The 17,512-nt window shown below is 39.5% G+C and overlaps 1 protein-coding gene across 1 annotated transcript; it reads left to right on the top strand.

The window, feature by feature from the left end:
* The first annotated feature begins 1,190 nt into the window (after window positions 1-1,190).
* LOC141910028 (large neutral amino acids transporter small subunit 2-like) lies at window positions 1,191-15,219 on the top strand. The gene is made up of 4 exons (XM_074800717.1): window positions 1,191-1,257; window positions 1,662-1,811; window positions 2,966-3,152; window positions 10,720-15,219. The coding sequence occupies exons 1-4, from the start codon at window positions 1,210-1,212 to the stop codon at window positions 10,785-10,787; spliced, it is 453 nt and encodes a 150-aa protein (XP_074656818.1). The 5' UTR covers window positions 1,191-1,209; the 3' UTR covers window positions 10,788-15,219.
* Window positions 15,220-17,512: the final 2,293 nt, after the last annotated feature.

Raw genomic sequence — 17,512 nt, 5'->3', positions numbered from 1 at the left:
CAAACAGGGACATCAAACTAAGAAGCACTGAGTTTCTGAATTACATATGATTTGAAGAGGCATCTGTGCTGGTTTTTCAAAAAGTCGAATCTTTATTTTCTCCTATTGCATTAGGCCTAAGCCAGGCCCTCTGGAATTGAATTGAATTTGACACAGTAATTCGCCTGTAATTTGTGATGAATCTTTCTGAAAATAAGCTTGAAGATTGGGTCTGACGAGATGTCCGCCCCTATTGTAAAAAAGGTCATTGGTGATCAAATATGGCTGCCATTGTGGTGGCCATCTTGAATTTCTTGTTTGCACGATACAGCCTGCAAATCTTGATGGTTTTTTGCAAAATTTGGTGTGAGGATCAGGGTAGGTAAGCTGTCCATGCCTATTGTATATGGAGGTCACCAGCTTTCAAATATGGCCGCCAGGGTAGCCATCTTGAATTTCTAGCACGAAATGGCCTGGGATTCTTGATGCATTTTCATGATTATAGGTGTAAGAATTTTTTCATGTAGTGTGTGATCTATGGGGCAGCAAAAATGGGCTTGCCTTTTCAGGTTAGGATATATTAACAGAAAATGAAAATTATCGCCACATAACCTATACCATCTTAACTATTTTAAAACTTGTTACATCGTTACGATGTAAAACTGTTTGTAAAACTTTGAATACTGGATCATTCTTCTGCTACTGCGTCATGAAGGTATAAGGCCCGTAGACCTTTTGTTTGTTAACCATTAGTTTTGGAGTATTAGCTGTCTGCCAAATGTATGTTAACTCAGAGCACAAAATTAACTGGATAGAGTGATTGGGATCGTTTAAATTGTCATTTGCCAATCTTATCATGAGTAAAGTGAAGTATCTTTTTAGCAAGTTAGTTTACTTAACCCTTTCAGTGCATCTACACTGCAGTGACATATGGGTATATAAATTGATGATAAGTTGGCGGCACTTGTCAAACAACAGTGCATCATTAGTAACTGACAATAAACTGCGGTTAAGACGCGGTTAAGGGTGGAATTTTTTAAAGAATTTTCAAATTATCTCCAGCACTTCTAGGAATTACTTAGTCAGCACTGATAGGGTTGAATAGTCTTCTATTTAATACTGTGTTATAAACAATTGTTACTAGGCCCACTTACAATTGAGGTCTTTGATTTTTTTTCTAGAATTTTATTTGTTGGTGCTCGATCTAGTCATCTGCCAAAAGTGTTTTCAATGGTCAACATGAAGTATTTCACTCCAATTCCCGCCCTGTTAATCATGGTACGTATGTATAAAATGTAACCAACTCTCATAGTCAAGATGGTCATCCTGTGGCCTTACACAGAACCTCAATTTTTAGCCCACTTCGGACTTGAAGCCCAGTGAGCAATTGTGTTCACTTTTTGTCCGTTCATCTATCGGTAGACATAATCCAGTTATTTTGGGAAGTATGATTGGACACAAGTGTCCACCGGACAAAAGCTGGCTGTGCTGTAAACTTTTTAATTCAATATAAGCTCATTTATTGTCTGAATACTTAGGCCTGCAGATTCTATTTGGCATTGTGATCAGCCAATTTTTACGCAATTGGTGGCTGTCTTAGTTTCGACAATCAGTCCTATACACTTGTAGATAGAACTTGGCTTAAATTGTTCTATTTTTCGTTTCTTATTCTTTTGTTGTAGGGTCTGTTCAGTTCTTTAATGCTGGTCAGTTCGAATGTCTATGAACTGTTGAACTATTTAGAATTTGTCGATTGCGTTGGAATAGTAGTGCCAGTTGTTGGGTTACTCATTTACCGCTGGAAAGAGCCGGACTGGGAGAGACCTATTAAGGTACGTAGGTCGCATTGTTGAGCCAATAGTAGAATAGCGAAGTAGTGTGTGCACTGTAGCATGCGATTGATGTGTGCATGCTAAGAAAAAAGTGGCTCAAGTTACAAGGTGGGAGTTAGCGGGGAAGTAATAAGAACTATTATTAGATGTGGGGTAACTATTGTTGTAAGTGAAACTATCGTGAAACTAAACATTACTAAAAAAGCGAATTCAGGTGGAGTTACTATTACTGAAATAGAAAGACTCGAAGGTTAGTTCAGGAGGGAGTTGAAGAGTGATTGGTAAATATTATTAGATGTTGGGTATAGTGGGGTAACGATTGTAAAACTAAACATTACTAAAAACAGACCAAACCTGAACACATTAAATGGAGTCAGGTACGAATAGGGTGAGAACATAGCTTAGGAATTTGAGGAATGTAGGAAATTGGAATATAAGTCTACGGTTTTTGCTTGGGAGGAAGCAATAAGTGAGAACAAGTAAAGAGAATGAAGTGTAGGTTACGAGAGTTAGTTTAGAAGTAGAAACAAATGAAGCTGTTTAGACAAAAACAATGTACCTTGATCATAACAAGAGAGAGGTGATGAGTCTGATATTTAAACTTGAGGAATGTTTCGGGAATCCCAGAAAGAGCAGGCTGAATAAGCACCAAATAGAAAAGTCACATCACAAGATGGTAGATGCAGAAGTTAAGAATTACAACGAAACTACACTTTCTGTTGTATCCTACTTACTGAACTTCATAAAAACATTACAAATTTAGAAATTTTGATATATCAAAAAACCTGAATTTGCGATACATAAGATATATCAAAAATGGATTAGATATATATATATATATAGATTCCTCCTATAGTGTATTGTAAAAACAGTCAATAAAAGCAATTGATATGCAGTCCCAGGCCATGGCCACTGCCATCCTTTTTAATGCCACTGCCAATGTCTTAACGCCAACAGTTTTCAGAGATGAAGTTGCACTATAGCGGTATGCATGTTATTGAACACACTGGATGGAATATTTTAAAGTTTTCAAATTATCACCAGCACTTTCGGATATGAGTCATCACTGAAAGGGTTGAACCTCTCTACAGTAAAAAGTTTTGCCGAGGATACCAATGGCGTTTGTTGTATAGTGTTTGTACTATATTTTTCAGGTGTGGCTGATAGTACCGGTATTGTTCACCTTAGTGTCGATATATCTGATTGTTTTGCCGGTGATCACGCGACCGTTTCAAACTCTGATCGGCATGGCGCTTATATTGACGACGGGCGTTCCGATTTATTTGCTGATGAAGAAGGAAAAAAAGTGGAGCAAAGACGGGCGCATACAGAATTTTCTAGGTACACAAGTAGTTAATTAACCCATTAGCTCTCAGGACTTTCACCATGTAGTGTCAATTACTCCTCAGAAAATTCAAGGGAAAATCCAAGTTCATCACGATACCGAATAGCTCTTTTGCTGTTTATTTTCGTGCACTATTAGTTTTTGTTATTTTGTAGTAGGGGCTGTAATAGTCAAGGCTTTCATATGACATAAGATTTGATTAGGTGGGCCACCAAAATCGTGTCCTTTTGGCCCCCTGAAATACATCGAAACTTACTTGGATTTGAAGTGAGCGCTTAGATCTGTCATGTTCATACTCTAAATACTTAAGAAATTGAAATAGGAGGTTGTTGATTTCTTTACGGCATTTTGAGGACTTAGATGTCTAGTTTATCATAAGCTATTGGGTTTGAATCCCACTTAAACCATTTTTGTGCAGCATACGACAAATGGAGGGGGGGGATTATGCGGCTTGAGGAGTACCGGTAATAGACAGGGCGGTTACTGGTGGCTTAAGTGCTAATGGGTTAAGAATCATTTGTAATGACTTGGAACAAGAGTTTAGAAGAATTTTACGTCCCTACTGCAAGTCGCACTGTGTAACCCTAATAGGTCTCAAAGGGGAACTGCAGTGATAAAACTATAATTAGCCATTCATTTCTACTTTTGTTGTTTAGCGTAGTGCTAGTTGAAATTTCCAATTCTCCCTGATTAACCCATATCGGCAGAATTTATGGTAGATGAGAGTCACCATATTTAAATTCCAAAGCGAGGCATATTGATGACGTAGTCCCAGTCTATCACACACATGAGTGTGTACACAAATAGATACACTCGTCAAAGACCTCAGTTGATAATTGCGATTAAAATACTCCTGCTGGGCTGATAGGGGGCATCAGCTTTTATTTATCCATTTGATAGTCATTATATTGCCGAAGATGATTCAGAGTTAAAACCCGGAAGTGAAAGTGAGTCAAATAACTATAATGAACCCCCAGTGCGCCAACTACAGCTTATACAGAACGTTTTTAAATCATTTGAAAGGTTGTTATAATCCCTTCTAAAATCTGTGTCTATTTTGATAATGGAGCTGTCATGTTTGAAAATGACTCCTATTCATACTGCAATTATGAGAAATATATGTGTCTGAGTAGTACATTGTTGAAATCCAGTAACAAGAGGGTTAAGGCCATTGCTATCTGAATGTGTTACCAGGGGCGTATAATATTGAAATTCTCTTTTTGTTGAGCATTTCAAACCACCTCCCAAGTGGGCATGGTGTGACTGGACCCCTAGTTTATTATCTGGGATCATGGATCTACTGCAATTCTGCCAAAACTCATGCTGAAGTTTCCATTCTTAATTCCAAAAAATAAACCTTTTTCTTTATATTTTCTGTCCTTATTTTCGATCTAATTATCTGCACAAAAAGTTTTCTCCCATCATTTGAATTCAATCCAATACAGTTTTCACTATATTTCATTTTTTCTGCAGCCCTTCCAAAAAGATTTGTAGAAAAAACACTCAGAAAAAAAATGCAGTTTTGTCATATCCAGAGATGCTAGTTTTCCGGAAATATCCGGAATTCCGGAAATTTAGGATCGCCGATGTCAATTCCGGAAATTTGGTGAGAATTCCTCGCGGCGACCAGTAATGGCACGGACAGTAAAAGCGTTCGTTTGTTTGTACTCGTCGTCGCTTCTGTGTTATTTTATCTTGGTCTCTGTTTCCGAGGACGATCTGCTACAATGTATATATGTGTGCTTGTTGTGGTATCTGTGCGTGCGTAGACGGAGCGCAACTGTTGTGACGCCATTTCCAATTAAAAGTCAATTATCTTTACGCGCCGGCCGTTGTACATCGTCCCGCTGACGGCCAACAATGTGAAGATGCACGTGGTAATAATTAAGATAATATTTGATAAATATCATCTTAATTATTACCACGCGCGTGCTATTTCCTGAGGCACGCAGCTTTGTAACTTTCTTTTTGCGGGACGGTCTGCAAAATGAGCACGCAGGGAAAGATTGTCAGTTGGGAGTTGGCCGATATAGAGGCAATTGACAGCGGTATAAAAAATAAATTTAACTGGCAATGGCTAGAGTGTAAGGACAGTAACGGGTCTACTTATCGAACTACATTCGTAAGATAGACTTAGCTGGCGTGGCGTACAGCGTCGTTTGTAAAGACCAGGTCAAATACGGTAGTGGCGGGAAAAAAGATATTCTTCGTCACCCGGATAGCGCGCGGCATAAGAAGGCAGCGAGGGATGTGAAGCACAACGAATGCCTGCCGTCGTATTTTCAGATGAAAGATGCCGATCGTGACACTGCATCTCCGGCGATGCAAAAACGCCCGTTCTAAATTCCGGAATTTTGGTACTTTGGCCCTAGCATCTCTGCATATCATGGTAACACGGAATTGCGGAATTTTCCTAAAACACAGTATTTCTTCATTTTCACTATGAATAGTAACCGAGTTTTCCCACGGGATACCGTTTGTCAGACAAGGCAGCGGACGTATTTTTTCCTTACCAGTGTGACGGGGCTTTCTTGTAAATCCTGTATATGCCTCGTCTGTCCGGAGGTCTACTCCACCAACCAACATTAAACAACAACGAAAGACCTGCGAGAACAGTGTAAATCACATCAACATATATTTCACAGAGTGGTTGCCTGGAAGGCGACCGCCAACAAACTAACCAATAAATATTACACATGATAAATAATTAAGTCAGAATCATACGAAGCTTTCTTACCTGCGGGAACAGTGTAAATCACATCAACATATATTTCACAGAGTGGTTGCCTGGAAGGGGACCGCCAACAAACTAACACTGTTCCCGCCAAGACTTCAAACTATATGCAGACCATGAAGGTGGCAGCACCGAACGGAGGCTATCAATTATACCGCCGAATAAACAGCCCGGCAACACCCTCCCTTAACGTCAAGAACTTTCGTCCCCGAAATAAGTGACTTAAACAGGATGTCGTTTCAGCAATCTAATATTTTTTTAAAATTCCCTACCTTCCAGACGGACGGAACGCAGCGAGAAATCATTCAGAACAAAGCACAGATTACCGACCAAGAACTACTACAAGCTCTTAATTAATAGTGACTTAATAGAATTTACATAAACAAAATCCAAACCACTCCCACAGTCATTTACAATACTAATTCTAAAAATTTCACTTCAAACTTTACACCCAGTTTCACATACAGGCATGTAACTTACATCACACACATAAATTAATATATATATTGAAAGACCCGGCATATCTACACCACCCTTCCAAAGAAAATCTGTCCCCAGATCGAGATAAATAAACACATAAGAAGCGACGTAGCTTCAAAGAATTTGTCGTAATACACGACTTCATCTTATAGACATCACGAAAATGAAGAGACAAGAAAAAAAAAAGCCAAAATGAATTAAAACGCACAACGCAAAATAATGGATATACTGGATAAATAATGGATATACATGTTTCAATAACCCGGACATTTGATGACATTTTAAAAATACTTATTCACATAGTTTCAAGACCGCTGCCAACAGAGTCGGATTTCCGCTTATCGAAGCATCTTTGCTTGCCAATAACAAAGTATCCAGCTTCTGTTGCCACGAAGGACCTACCGTTAAAGCGCCAACCTGATAGTCAGCAAACCGTTCAGGCATACGTCTTACCCTTGTAGGACGATCGGCAAGGGCTGGACGCACGGAAAAATCTGGTGATTGCACCTCATTAGATGGATCGACCTCCGGCCTAATCTCATCAAAAGGCACGTCCGCAACAAGAGACGTATCAACACCTAGCGGACTGTCGTCGGGCCAAGCCTCATTAGGAGAAACGCTCTCAACGGGGGGTGATTCAACGACAGAATGACTTTCCGGACTCACGTCCAATGCGACTACAGATAAAGTAGATTCGTCGTCGGAGGTGTCCACTGTTAATGAACGAGGGATACCAGACAATTCCTCATTAAGAGGAAAAGTCCCCTGAGAAGCTCCCCGATCGAACAAGATAAACTCATCGGTCTCATCACAACTCGTGCTGCTGACCAACTCCACAGGCTCAACTGAACTAGTCTTATCTCTCCTAATCCCGGAACCATGTTTCCCAACTCCAACAACCTCAGAGCTGCGATTTGGATGCAGCGGAACTGAAAGGAACAACAGCAAGTTCCGATGAAGCGTCCTCGTCTTACCAGACACAGTGTCTCTAACCACGTAGACTGGTATTTCCGTATTAGGCTGGGATACAATCACATATGGATTTTCTTCCCACTTGTCCCCGAGTTTATCGCGTCCCTTAATGCCTACACGTTTCACCAAAACGAAGTCACCCACGGCGACCGAAATACCACGAACCCTGGAATTATAGTATTTCTTTGAATTCTCGGCTGACTTCGCTAACTTTACTTTGGCCTGAGCCCATAAAGAATTAAACTCGAGTAGCTGTATATTGCCGTGAAGGCTTGCTTAATTGATAAACCTCGTCTACAGGCAAAATCGGAGTCCTGCCAAACATTAAGCGATAAGGTGAAAAACCAGTGGACTCGTGAGGCGTACAATTGTACACAAACAGAACCGAAGACAAATGATCTTTCCATGCAATTTTCTTTGCAGGTTCCAAAAGACCCAAACGTTGAATTAAAGTTGAATTAAAGCGCTCACAAGCACCGTTTCCCATGGGATGATACGGCGTAGTGCGCGATTTCTTGATGCCGAAAATCGAACATAATTCCTTTATGAGACCGCTTTCAAAGTTCGCACCTTGATCAGAGTGAATCCTCTTAGGGATTCCAAACTTTGAAATGAAAGAATTGAATAGAACACGGGCGGTTGTTCGTACAGTCTGGTTCCGTGTCGGAACAGCTAAAGCATACTTAGTGAAATGGTCAGTGATGACTAAAACGTTCTCAAAACCACCTTTGCTTTTGTCCAAAGTTAAGAAATCGAGACACACCACCTCCAAAGGCTCAGACGCTGTGATAGGAACTAAAGTAGCCTGTTGTGAAGGAGTAGGAGCTTTATTGGTAACACAACACGAACAACTTTTAACGTATCGGTCAATATCTGAATACATCCCCGGCCAGAAAAATCTCTCACGAATCATACCCAACGTTTTATCGCGACCCGGATGACCTAGGTCATCATGCAACATCTTGCAAACAAAAGAGATCTCAGCAGACGGCAAAACAACTTTAAAAATTTCCGATTCGTCCTCGACAACACGACGACATAACAAGCCATCATTCATAGCGTAGTTATATTTCTGCTATTTTCGATCCAACCGAGAAGACGGCACGTAACGACCAACTGACTTGATCTGCTTGACAATACGACGGATATCAGTATCAGCTTCTTGAGCCGCCATGAGATCACGCCGAGCAAAACCCAGGCCGTTCACGGGTTGATCAAGTTTGTCATCAACAAAGTGCACTGGCGTAGCCACCGCCGAATGACACAAAGCATCCACTACCAAACGCAAATTGTAGATCCACGTATCTTCCGGTGTAGTGATGACCTTCCCAATCCCATCGAGGGTGCCAAATGTGACGGGGCTTTCTTGTAAATCCTGTATATGCCTCGTCTGTCCGGAGGTTCACTCCACCAACCAACATTAAACAACAACGAAAGACCTGCGGGAACAGTGTAAATCACATCAACATATATTTCACAGAGTGGTTGCCTGGAAGGCGACCGCCAACAAACTAACACTGCTCCCGCCAAGACTTCAAACTATATGCAGACCATGAAGGTGGCAGCACCGAACGGAGGCTATCAATTATACCACCGAATAAACAGCCCGGCAACACCAGTGCCCCGTAGGCCTTTGTGATAATTCATTACTATCATCATTCAACTAATTAATGAAACTTCCAAACGAAAAAATTGAGAACCTACGTGGGTAATTAATCTACAGTGGAACCTTGTTTTAATGACCTCGGAACTAACAAACCATCGCTTGTTATGAATAGCAAAATATCCCCGGCCAAATCCTTCTCATTTACGGTTAAATTTCATGAAACAACGACCCCTTTTCTAATGAACTTTCGGTTATAACGACCAAAGTTTTGAAGTCCTACTACATATTTTCATCAGTTCTAACGATCGCCAGCCATAACCAATCACACTTGTTTATCTGCTTTAAACCAAGAGACAGTATTGTTTGAATTATCTTAGATTAGTGATACAGATTAATGATATATGCAAGGTATTGCTGGCTGCTACAATTTGTAGTAGTCGCTCATTTTTTATCTGTTTACAGTGATATTTACACTCACTTAATGATGGCAACAAATGTGCATTACAAAACGATTGAGATCATCGGAGAAATTGAAAAAGGGACTAACTCTGAAGTCTTAAAATTGTTCTGACGTTTTTACCGGCATAATGTTATCATATTCATCTCCTCGTTCTCGCATCTTCGGGGAGAAACACAAATGAAAAACGTGATACACCAGTAGTCGACCAGTTAGCCTGTAATGTTCACACCATGGTTTAAGGTCATATCTGAATTTATGGTTTGCATTTATATTTTATTTCATAGTTTGCAGTTGTCAATGAACGATTTATTAGCTGACAGTATTTATACTTAAATAGTAGGCCTACTCAATAAAACCAATTGGTTTGTGTTTCATCACATCAGGGGGTGTTCTCTTTTCATGCATAAATGATGATAACGGATCTAATGAACTATCGGATATTACAAACTTATTATTTTTTCCCCAGCTGTTAGAACGAGGTTTCAATGTATCAACATTGACTGCTGACCCCACACTAACTATGTACTACTGAAACTACGGCCCGACGAGTGATGTGCTCAAACCCCAGACTGATAATAATCGGTTACTAAATTTGCAAAAAGTCAATTAACTTTGATAACCAATGTTTGCCCCGGTGCCGATCTCCTTTTCGGACTAGATTCTGATTGCTGCTGCAGCTGGTAACTACCAGCCAGTGAACGGTACCATGAAATAATGTCGGATGAAATTGCGTGCAAAAAGTGGGATTCGAAGCTAAGCCTATGCATCGATTCGGTGCCTTGGCCGATGCTGGTTATCCCTGGAAAACTACTATTTACAGTGAAAGTGAAGAAATTCCATGTTTTTGGAAAGTTCTGCAATTCCGTGATATGACAATACCGAAGAAATTGGCATGTTCTCTCCCCATTTTAAAACCTGTGATAGTAAAAATTCATATTTTTATTTTTCCCCTTCGCCCTTGTGAGTTTTAATGGTACAGTATAACTCGCTTGATTCGGATCGGTTTTATTCGGATTTTCACGGATTTTGGACTAAAATTCCAGTGGGTTATTTCTATAGAAATAAGAGCACATAATTCACATTTCATCCAATTCTGACCAATTTTTCCAGTCCCAGGCGGACTCCAACTAATGAAAATAGCATTAGTATGGCATATGGTAATTAGCTTGAAAATTAGCTAATTTTTTAAAAAGTTGCAGTTGGTAGTGAATTTGGTATGACATGGGCAGTGAATTTGGGTCAGCAGTGGCAAAATGAACCCTGGTCTCCAGCACTGACTCTTAATATCTTGGCTATTTTCTCTCTTTACAGATAAAATAGTTTTGTTGATTCAAAAGTCATTGTTAGTCGTCCCAGAAGAAAATGAATCAAGTTCCTGATGCTTGCCTGGAAAACGTAGGTTTAGCATAATGTGTGCCCACATCCTTGAGTTTAAGCGGGCTTGATGACTGTATTGTGGTGAGCTTAAAGTTAGTTAAACTGTTTCTATCCGTCCTGTCATACAGACACTTGATAGATTAGACTTCGCCTTATTCAATGGTCAAGAGTGCTTGGCAGTCAACTGTAGCGATGTTAACTGAGGCGCAAGGTTTTGACTACTATTTTACTTGTCAGCTAAGAGTATGAATAGTGTTCACTCAGACATGGTGAGCATTAGAGATTAAGATTAGAACTCACTGTATACAAATTTGAAAGGTGTGGCTAAAAATAATGTCACCTTGTTTCTCATGATCGGCCGGGTTTTTTTGTAAGTTGCGATAAAATATAGAATCAGTTAATTTCTTGCTGCTGGATCTGTTATTGTCAGCTTGAACATGATTTTAGAATTAATTGCCCGTAATGTACAGGGTATGAAGCCAGCCGCGTCCACTTTTAAAGTCAGCAGATATGAGAAGCATGGTATCAATTATTTTGCCAGAAAGCGAAATTTGTTTATCTAAACAAGAGAAGCAATTTCTTCTGATTAGAGAGAGTCTCCAAAACATGTGTGTTTATAAAATATTTGATTTTAGTAAGTATACAATTATATAAGATTAAAAAGGAAATTAATTTTGGAATCAAAAATCGACACGATGCTTTGGACTCTCACTAGAGACCATTGTCAGGTTGGAGGAAATTCATAACGTGAGGGACCAAGGGTGAAAAAGTTTGCAAACATGGTTTTAACACATTTGCTGACACCAAGCAGTTAAGGTCCGGTCGCCATTTCCGGCGCTAATTTTTGACATTGTGCGATATATATCCTACCAGCATTATTTGTTTATTGATAAGCAATAAACTGATCTATTTCAGTATAAATAAAACCGATGACTAGACAACTCGTCACTGGCAATGGTGAAGAGATTCTCTCTTGTTTCCTGCCAGTGAAAATTCAAATAGAAATCTAAAAGAATAAGATTTATAATTTGACGATTTCCCGTATTGCGTTCACTTTTTATTCGTCCGTCTGTCCATCCGTCCATAGACGGAATCCAGTTATTTTGGAAAGTTTAGAAAATGCTTCAATCGATTGTCCTGATATTTGTTTTAGACATGTATCTACCCTAGTTACATCTTCAGCCCAAAAACTGGCTCGATCTGAATCAAGACGGTTGACTGGCAGCCTTTGTTGTTCACAGAAATCAGCACTTTTCATACATTTTTCAAGTTTTAAAGGGAAATTTGGAAAACAATTCCATCAATTATCTTGATTTTTCATATATATTTTTGCCTCCCAAGGGCCCGTCGGCATGAGAAAAATTGGATCAATCAGACACAATTTTGGCCTAAATTCCAAGACCTGTAGCTTGCTAATGGTCTACCATTTTTCATTGAAATTTGTAATAGCTATTCTATGAGGAGGGATCTGTAGCATATCTGATTGGTGCCATCAGTCAATTATCACGCAATTGGCGGCCATCTTAGTGTCATCAGTCCTCATTCGTAAGTTGGAAAACGGATTTTTGAGGAAAATATCAAGGTTTTAAACTATGGTCTTTATATTTGATTGTTATTAGCACTGTCAAAAGATACATTTCACGTGGAATTGGGGTTACCCTTATCATAGTTCTTGCCACCAGGGGGAGTTGAATATTAAATCATATACAATTTGTCTATTTATATTCGTATCTATGCATATTTTCTAACCACAATCAATTGTCAACTTGTAGCGAATACATGTTCTATAATTGTGGTGAGTTTCAGGATTATTGGTTTATGTAAATGGTCACCAGGGGCATTGAATAGTGAGGATTACTAAGTATTTCCTTATTATATCGGCACCTAGGCACCTATTTTGTTACCACAATCAGTTGCAAGGTGTAGCTCATGACATGTTCTATGATTGTGATGAGTTTCAAGGTCATTGGTCATATGTTAGCCCGTTGAATATCGAAATTGTTCGATTGTTGAGCATTTCAAAGCACTTCCCGAGTGGGCATGGTGTCCCTGGACCCCTAGTTTTTAAAAGAATTTCAGGTGTGCACGAAACTTGGTTTCCCACTATATCATAGTATCTTTGTCTCTCCATACTGCCAGACGATTCTTAGCTGGTTTCTCGCCTCTGCCAGGTTGTTAATAACGTTATGAAATGACATTGAATCGATGACGATATAACTCGTCATGGCAAACTGCGTTGCACCCACCATGACGATTTATCTCGTCATCGGCAGCAAATGTGTTTTTAGTGCAGTTACATTTGTATATACATGTAGCATCTTCACTTACCAGGGTTTGATAACCTTCTGGCGAAACTCACACAAACACAAACTCTGACTGCAGACCCTTCATTGGACTATTATACTGCCTAAGATTTCTTGGGCCAATCGGATCAAGGGCATATTCTTCAAAATTCAAATTGACCTCACAAAAAGTCTGGATTTTTTTTTTCTTTGCAAAGAAAATTCTAAAGAGATAAACATGTATCCAAACAGTTGCTGATAAAGAGCAGAAAAGCCCCATTTTGTCCAAAAATTTGTGGGAGGGCCCCACAAATGTTGGCGCTTGCAGCCCTAGCATCTTCTGTCCAAAAATGGATTTCCGACCTTTTAGAGAGTTTTCTAAACACGAGAGGGACACTCCCCCACTCAATGCTGGTCGTTGCGAACATTAGTTTCATTTATTAATTGACATTTCTGACCTTTCTGATTTACCCGTTTTTATCCCTGAGCATTGCCAAATAGCTGCCCTTTTTAAATTACCAATTTTCAGGACCACCCCTTGACCACCTCCGCTCGGCAGGTGGTCACTCTGTGCGCTGAGCGGCAATCTGTTCACCCAAGAAATCTTGGGTGGTGCAATGAAGGAATTTCCGCCAGGGTTTGTTTGGCTTGAGCTTCCGTGGGAGGCAATCAAACCCTGGCAAGTGAGGATGACATGTAGTTTGTTTTAATCTAATTAAGGTTAGGCTATACCCTCGGGTTAGGCAATCACAAAAATGGGTAGGTGTAGGAAATTACTTTTTTCTATTCATAGAAATAAGATTTGGGGTATTCTGAAAGTGGGTAGATAGTGAATTATTTTTTACAGGACCAAATTTCCAGTTAAAAATATGATTAGCAGCCAGAAGACCACAGTAATAAAAAGAAGTTGAGGTTTTTATGCAAGAAACTATAAAAACTATATTTTGAACATATTTCCCATATGGAAACTGTGAATGAAAAGAAAACATCAAAATCTGTTATAGGCCTATAGTATATTTTCTACAAAATTCCTGGAATTATACATTCCAAGGTTGCCATTAATGTCGGATAAACAAAATTGCCTGAGCACAGCTGTACCATTTCCAGAATCATATGGTTAAATGTAATAATTGATGTAATGAAATAATTTGATGATGTCCAACTCAGTGCCGACACCGCACTTTGATTAAAAAGAAAAAAAAATTATGACAATGGAGAGCTTTGTGGAGGGTCTACATAGATATTTTTTGAAAAAAGTTATTTCACCCAAAATTCTGAAATGGGATCAATAGGCAATTTTACTTCATTACGAAAATAATTATTTGAAACAGCTAGGCCTATATATTGGGTCGGTTGGGCCTGAAGAACAGTGTTTTCTTTTGATGTCGCCCGACCTTTCAACTTCCAGTTGAACTATTTACAAAATGGTGTTATGTTTATCTTTTACTGTAATGTGCCAATGTAGTATTTGTTTTTGGAAATTCATGCCTTTTTAGCAACAATTTGGGAAATGTTTGCAATTGCTGTGAATACCATAAACAAAATTCATAGGAAATTGTGCATTTTGCTGTATTGTGATTTATTTTTTAGCCCACTTTGGACCCCTAGTTTATTCTTCATCTAGATATTTTTATATGATCATTGATGTCAATGAAAATTTAAGGGTTGTCATTCGTAATGCATCAGAATTGTACTGAATCGTACATTTTATTGAGAATAAAGTCATCATCGTTGAAGTCATCATGAGAAAGTTGACATAAGTAACTAGTCAGAATTTTGTTTAGCAAAACTGGCCTCTGGGAAATTTTGCCATTGTTAAATAATTGAAAGAGTATTTTCTTATAAATGGTTGTTTTTAATGATATAAAGTATATACCACTAACAATTTCATCAAACTAGGAACAAGCACATGTACAGGATATCCATGACGCATTGCATTTACTTTGGATGAGCGGTTACCTAAGATGGAGCTCTTTTCAAGTGCATTCAGTGGCAGTGTGAAATTGAATATGTAGGCCTATCACAATCCCAAGATTGCATTGCACCATGCATCGGTTGTGTATGTTGTTCCTAGTTTGAACAGTTTAGGGGAGGGAGTTAAAACTCTGTACCCAGTATGAACATATTTGTTGGTTTTTTAATGAAATAAATTGCATGCAATCAAAGACTTAGTTGTGGTTGGTCCTCTAAATTTGAAGTCTGAATCATTTGATTTTATGTTACATTATGAAGACATTTTTCGAGCCTTCTTTTCTTGTATTCCAATTTGAATTTACTAAGCGTGAGTCATCATTTGGAGAAAACACCACAAAATGGTGCTGAAGTCTTTAATTTTTTAGTATGAATAATTCAATTTGCCAGGTGTAAGTCCTCATTTTCCTGCACTCAATATCAGAATTTCTAAATTCCTAAGGGAGGTTGACTTTTCACAGACTTATCTGGAGGAAGCCCTTGTGTGTGCCATAAGCTTGATCTTTGGAGTTTTAGATGTATGAGGCCCTGACTGGTCTGATCATTCCGATTAATTTTTGAACTGCATTTGATTTATGCGGCATGCGTAGCTCTAATATTTGTGGCAAAACTTTTGTACAATGCATGGATTTAAGACTGGCAAGTTGGAATATAGACACTGGTTAGATCCCCCAGTGTGTATCGAATCTGCTCTTGATGCTGTTCAAGGATGGGTCTCTCATTGCACACTCTGGAAGGCTGTATCAGATTTTTACCATCCTCTGAAATGTTTGCTGTGAAGGTCCAGCCTACAGTGTAAGGGATTGGGGTGGCCGAGTAGTTAGAGCATTCGGCTTTGGGAAGCCAGGTCGTGGGTTGAATCCCTTACTTTACCGTAGTGTCCTCGGGCAATACACGTATCCTCAATGCCTCTTTCCACCCAGTAGTAGATGGGTACCTGGGCTGATAGATGACACTTGAGCGCTTAGGAGTTGCTCGGATGTTACTTCTCCCCAGGTAGAGCTGACTGATACATGAACAGAGTTGCTGGGGTAATAATACCAAGTTTTGAACGCATTTTAACAGACTCTAGTTTGGATACCCGTGCTGTATTAATGTCAGTTATTATTGTTATCGTTGTTTGGCTAACCTGAGACTTCCCCCTGATTGTGCGGTCATCGATTATCTCGAAGTTTGGCCATTCATAATCGTACATTCCATGAATAAACTTATGAAGATCTATCATGTCACATCTGTTTCTACATTGCCCAAGGGTGGGTAGTTGCAGGAGCGCTGCCAAGCTTCAGGACGACGCACTTTTGTGGAAGCTTGTCGAGGTCGGCTTGTGGCACCTGGTACATCACTGCGGGTGAACAGTTTTGTGTCATCTGCTAACAGTTTTACACTAATTGCTCAGAAGTTAGGCAGGTCGTTGATGTAGATTACAAAGAGCATAGGGCTACATCCACTACTAAGTTTCTTAGTGCAAGCTCGACCAACTGATTTGAGCTGTACTGGTCGCTGGACAGCATTTTCAATCTTGCTTTTATTCACGCCTAGACGATCCAGCCCACTGCCCCAGTTCGTCTCCTGCATATCAGCAGAGTCTTTCTAAATCTGCCTTTGGGTAGTTGATTCTTTACTGTTCTGGTGGCTTGACATTGGAGTGGTCCACTTTGATGAAGAGCGTAAAGTGATCACTTTTCCCCAATCCAATTGCTACTGTGATCCCTTCGACCAGCTCTTCTCAGTTTGAAAAGAATTTCCCTTCTCTGCATCTTGTGAGTTCCTTCTGATGTTGCACACGGAATGCAACCTGAGTGGCTTTTAAAAAGAGTGTTACCGCTTGATCTAGACCTTCTTAACTGATTGCCCATTCCAAAATCAATGCTTTAAAACTTAAAATCACCAATAAGGAGTATGTCTGGGGGATTAGCTGTTTCTTTACCCTTTGTTTTCTTATGACTGTTGCTTGGAGTTCTATAAGTAGAGATGAGTTGCCTGCTGTGGTGCAATCAACAAACTTGTAAACTTTTTTGTGTCTACACGATCACAGAGCACTAGGTTCAAGTCTTTTAGCAGACATATCCTCCAGCTGTCCATCTTGCTCGATAGTATGGAATAGTTCATCATATGCGGCGGAACTAGGGCGTTTGGAGCGTTATTGACCTGACCAATATTTTACTATTTAGTTCCGCACATTTATTTATTTGTTTATTTATTTATTTGTTCCTTTTTGATTTTATCCCCGCCCACCTCTGATAATGCGCATCAGCAAACAACAGATTATCTACTTTTAACGATCCACAGAACTCTACCGACTAGGATAAGAGTTCCTCTTTTTCCTGTGGTCGGACCAAATTAATAAGCTTCCGCCACCCCTGTTCGTAACCTTCGAAGTAGAGTTCACACGCTTGAAGATCAAATCTCGACCTTCTTTCAGTTATTTGATACCTATGATAGCTGGCCGATGCATCTCAACTACTGCACGGATT

This window comes from Tubulanus polymorphus, chromosome 8, assembly GCF_964204645.1.
Source record: "Tubulanus polymorphus chromosome 8, tnTubPoly1.2, whole genome shotgun sequence".
In the NCBI taxonomy this organism is placed as follows: Eukaryota; Metazoa; Nemertea; class Palaeonemertea; order Tubulaniformes; family Tubulanidae; genus Tubulanus; species Tubulanus polymorphus.
The sequence above is the reverse complement of the archived record's forward strand: the minus strand, read 5'-3'. Positions and strand labels throughout refer to the sequence as shown.

Coding starts and splice junctions, on each gene's coding strand:
- LOC141910028 (XM_074800717.1), top strand. CDS start 1,210: ATGGTCAACATGAAGTATTTCACTCCAATTCCCGCCCTGTTAATCATG. Junction 1,258..1,661: donor TTCCCGCCCTGTTAATCATG/GTACGTATGTAT, acceptor CTTTTGTTGTAG/GGTCTGTTCAGTTCTTTAAT. Junction 3,153..10,719: donor GCGCATACAGAATTTTCTAG/GTACACAAGTAG, acceptor CTCTCTTTACAG/ATAAAATAGTTTTGTTGATT.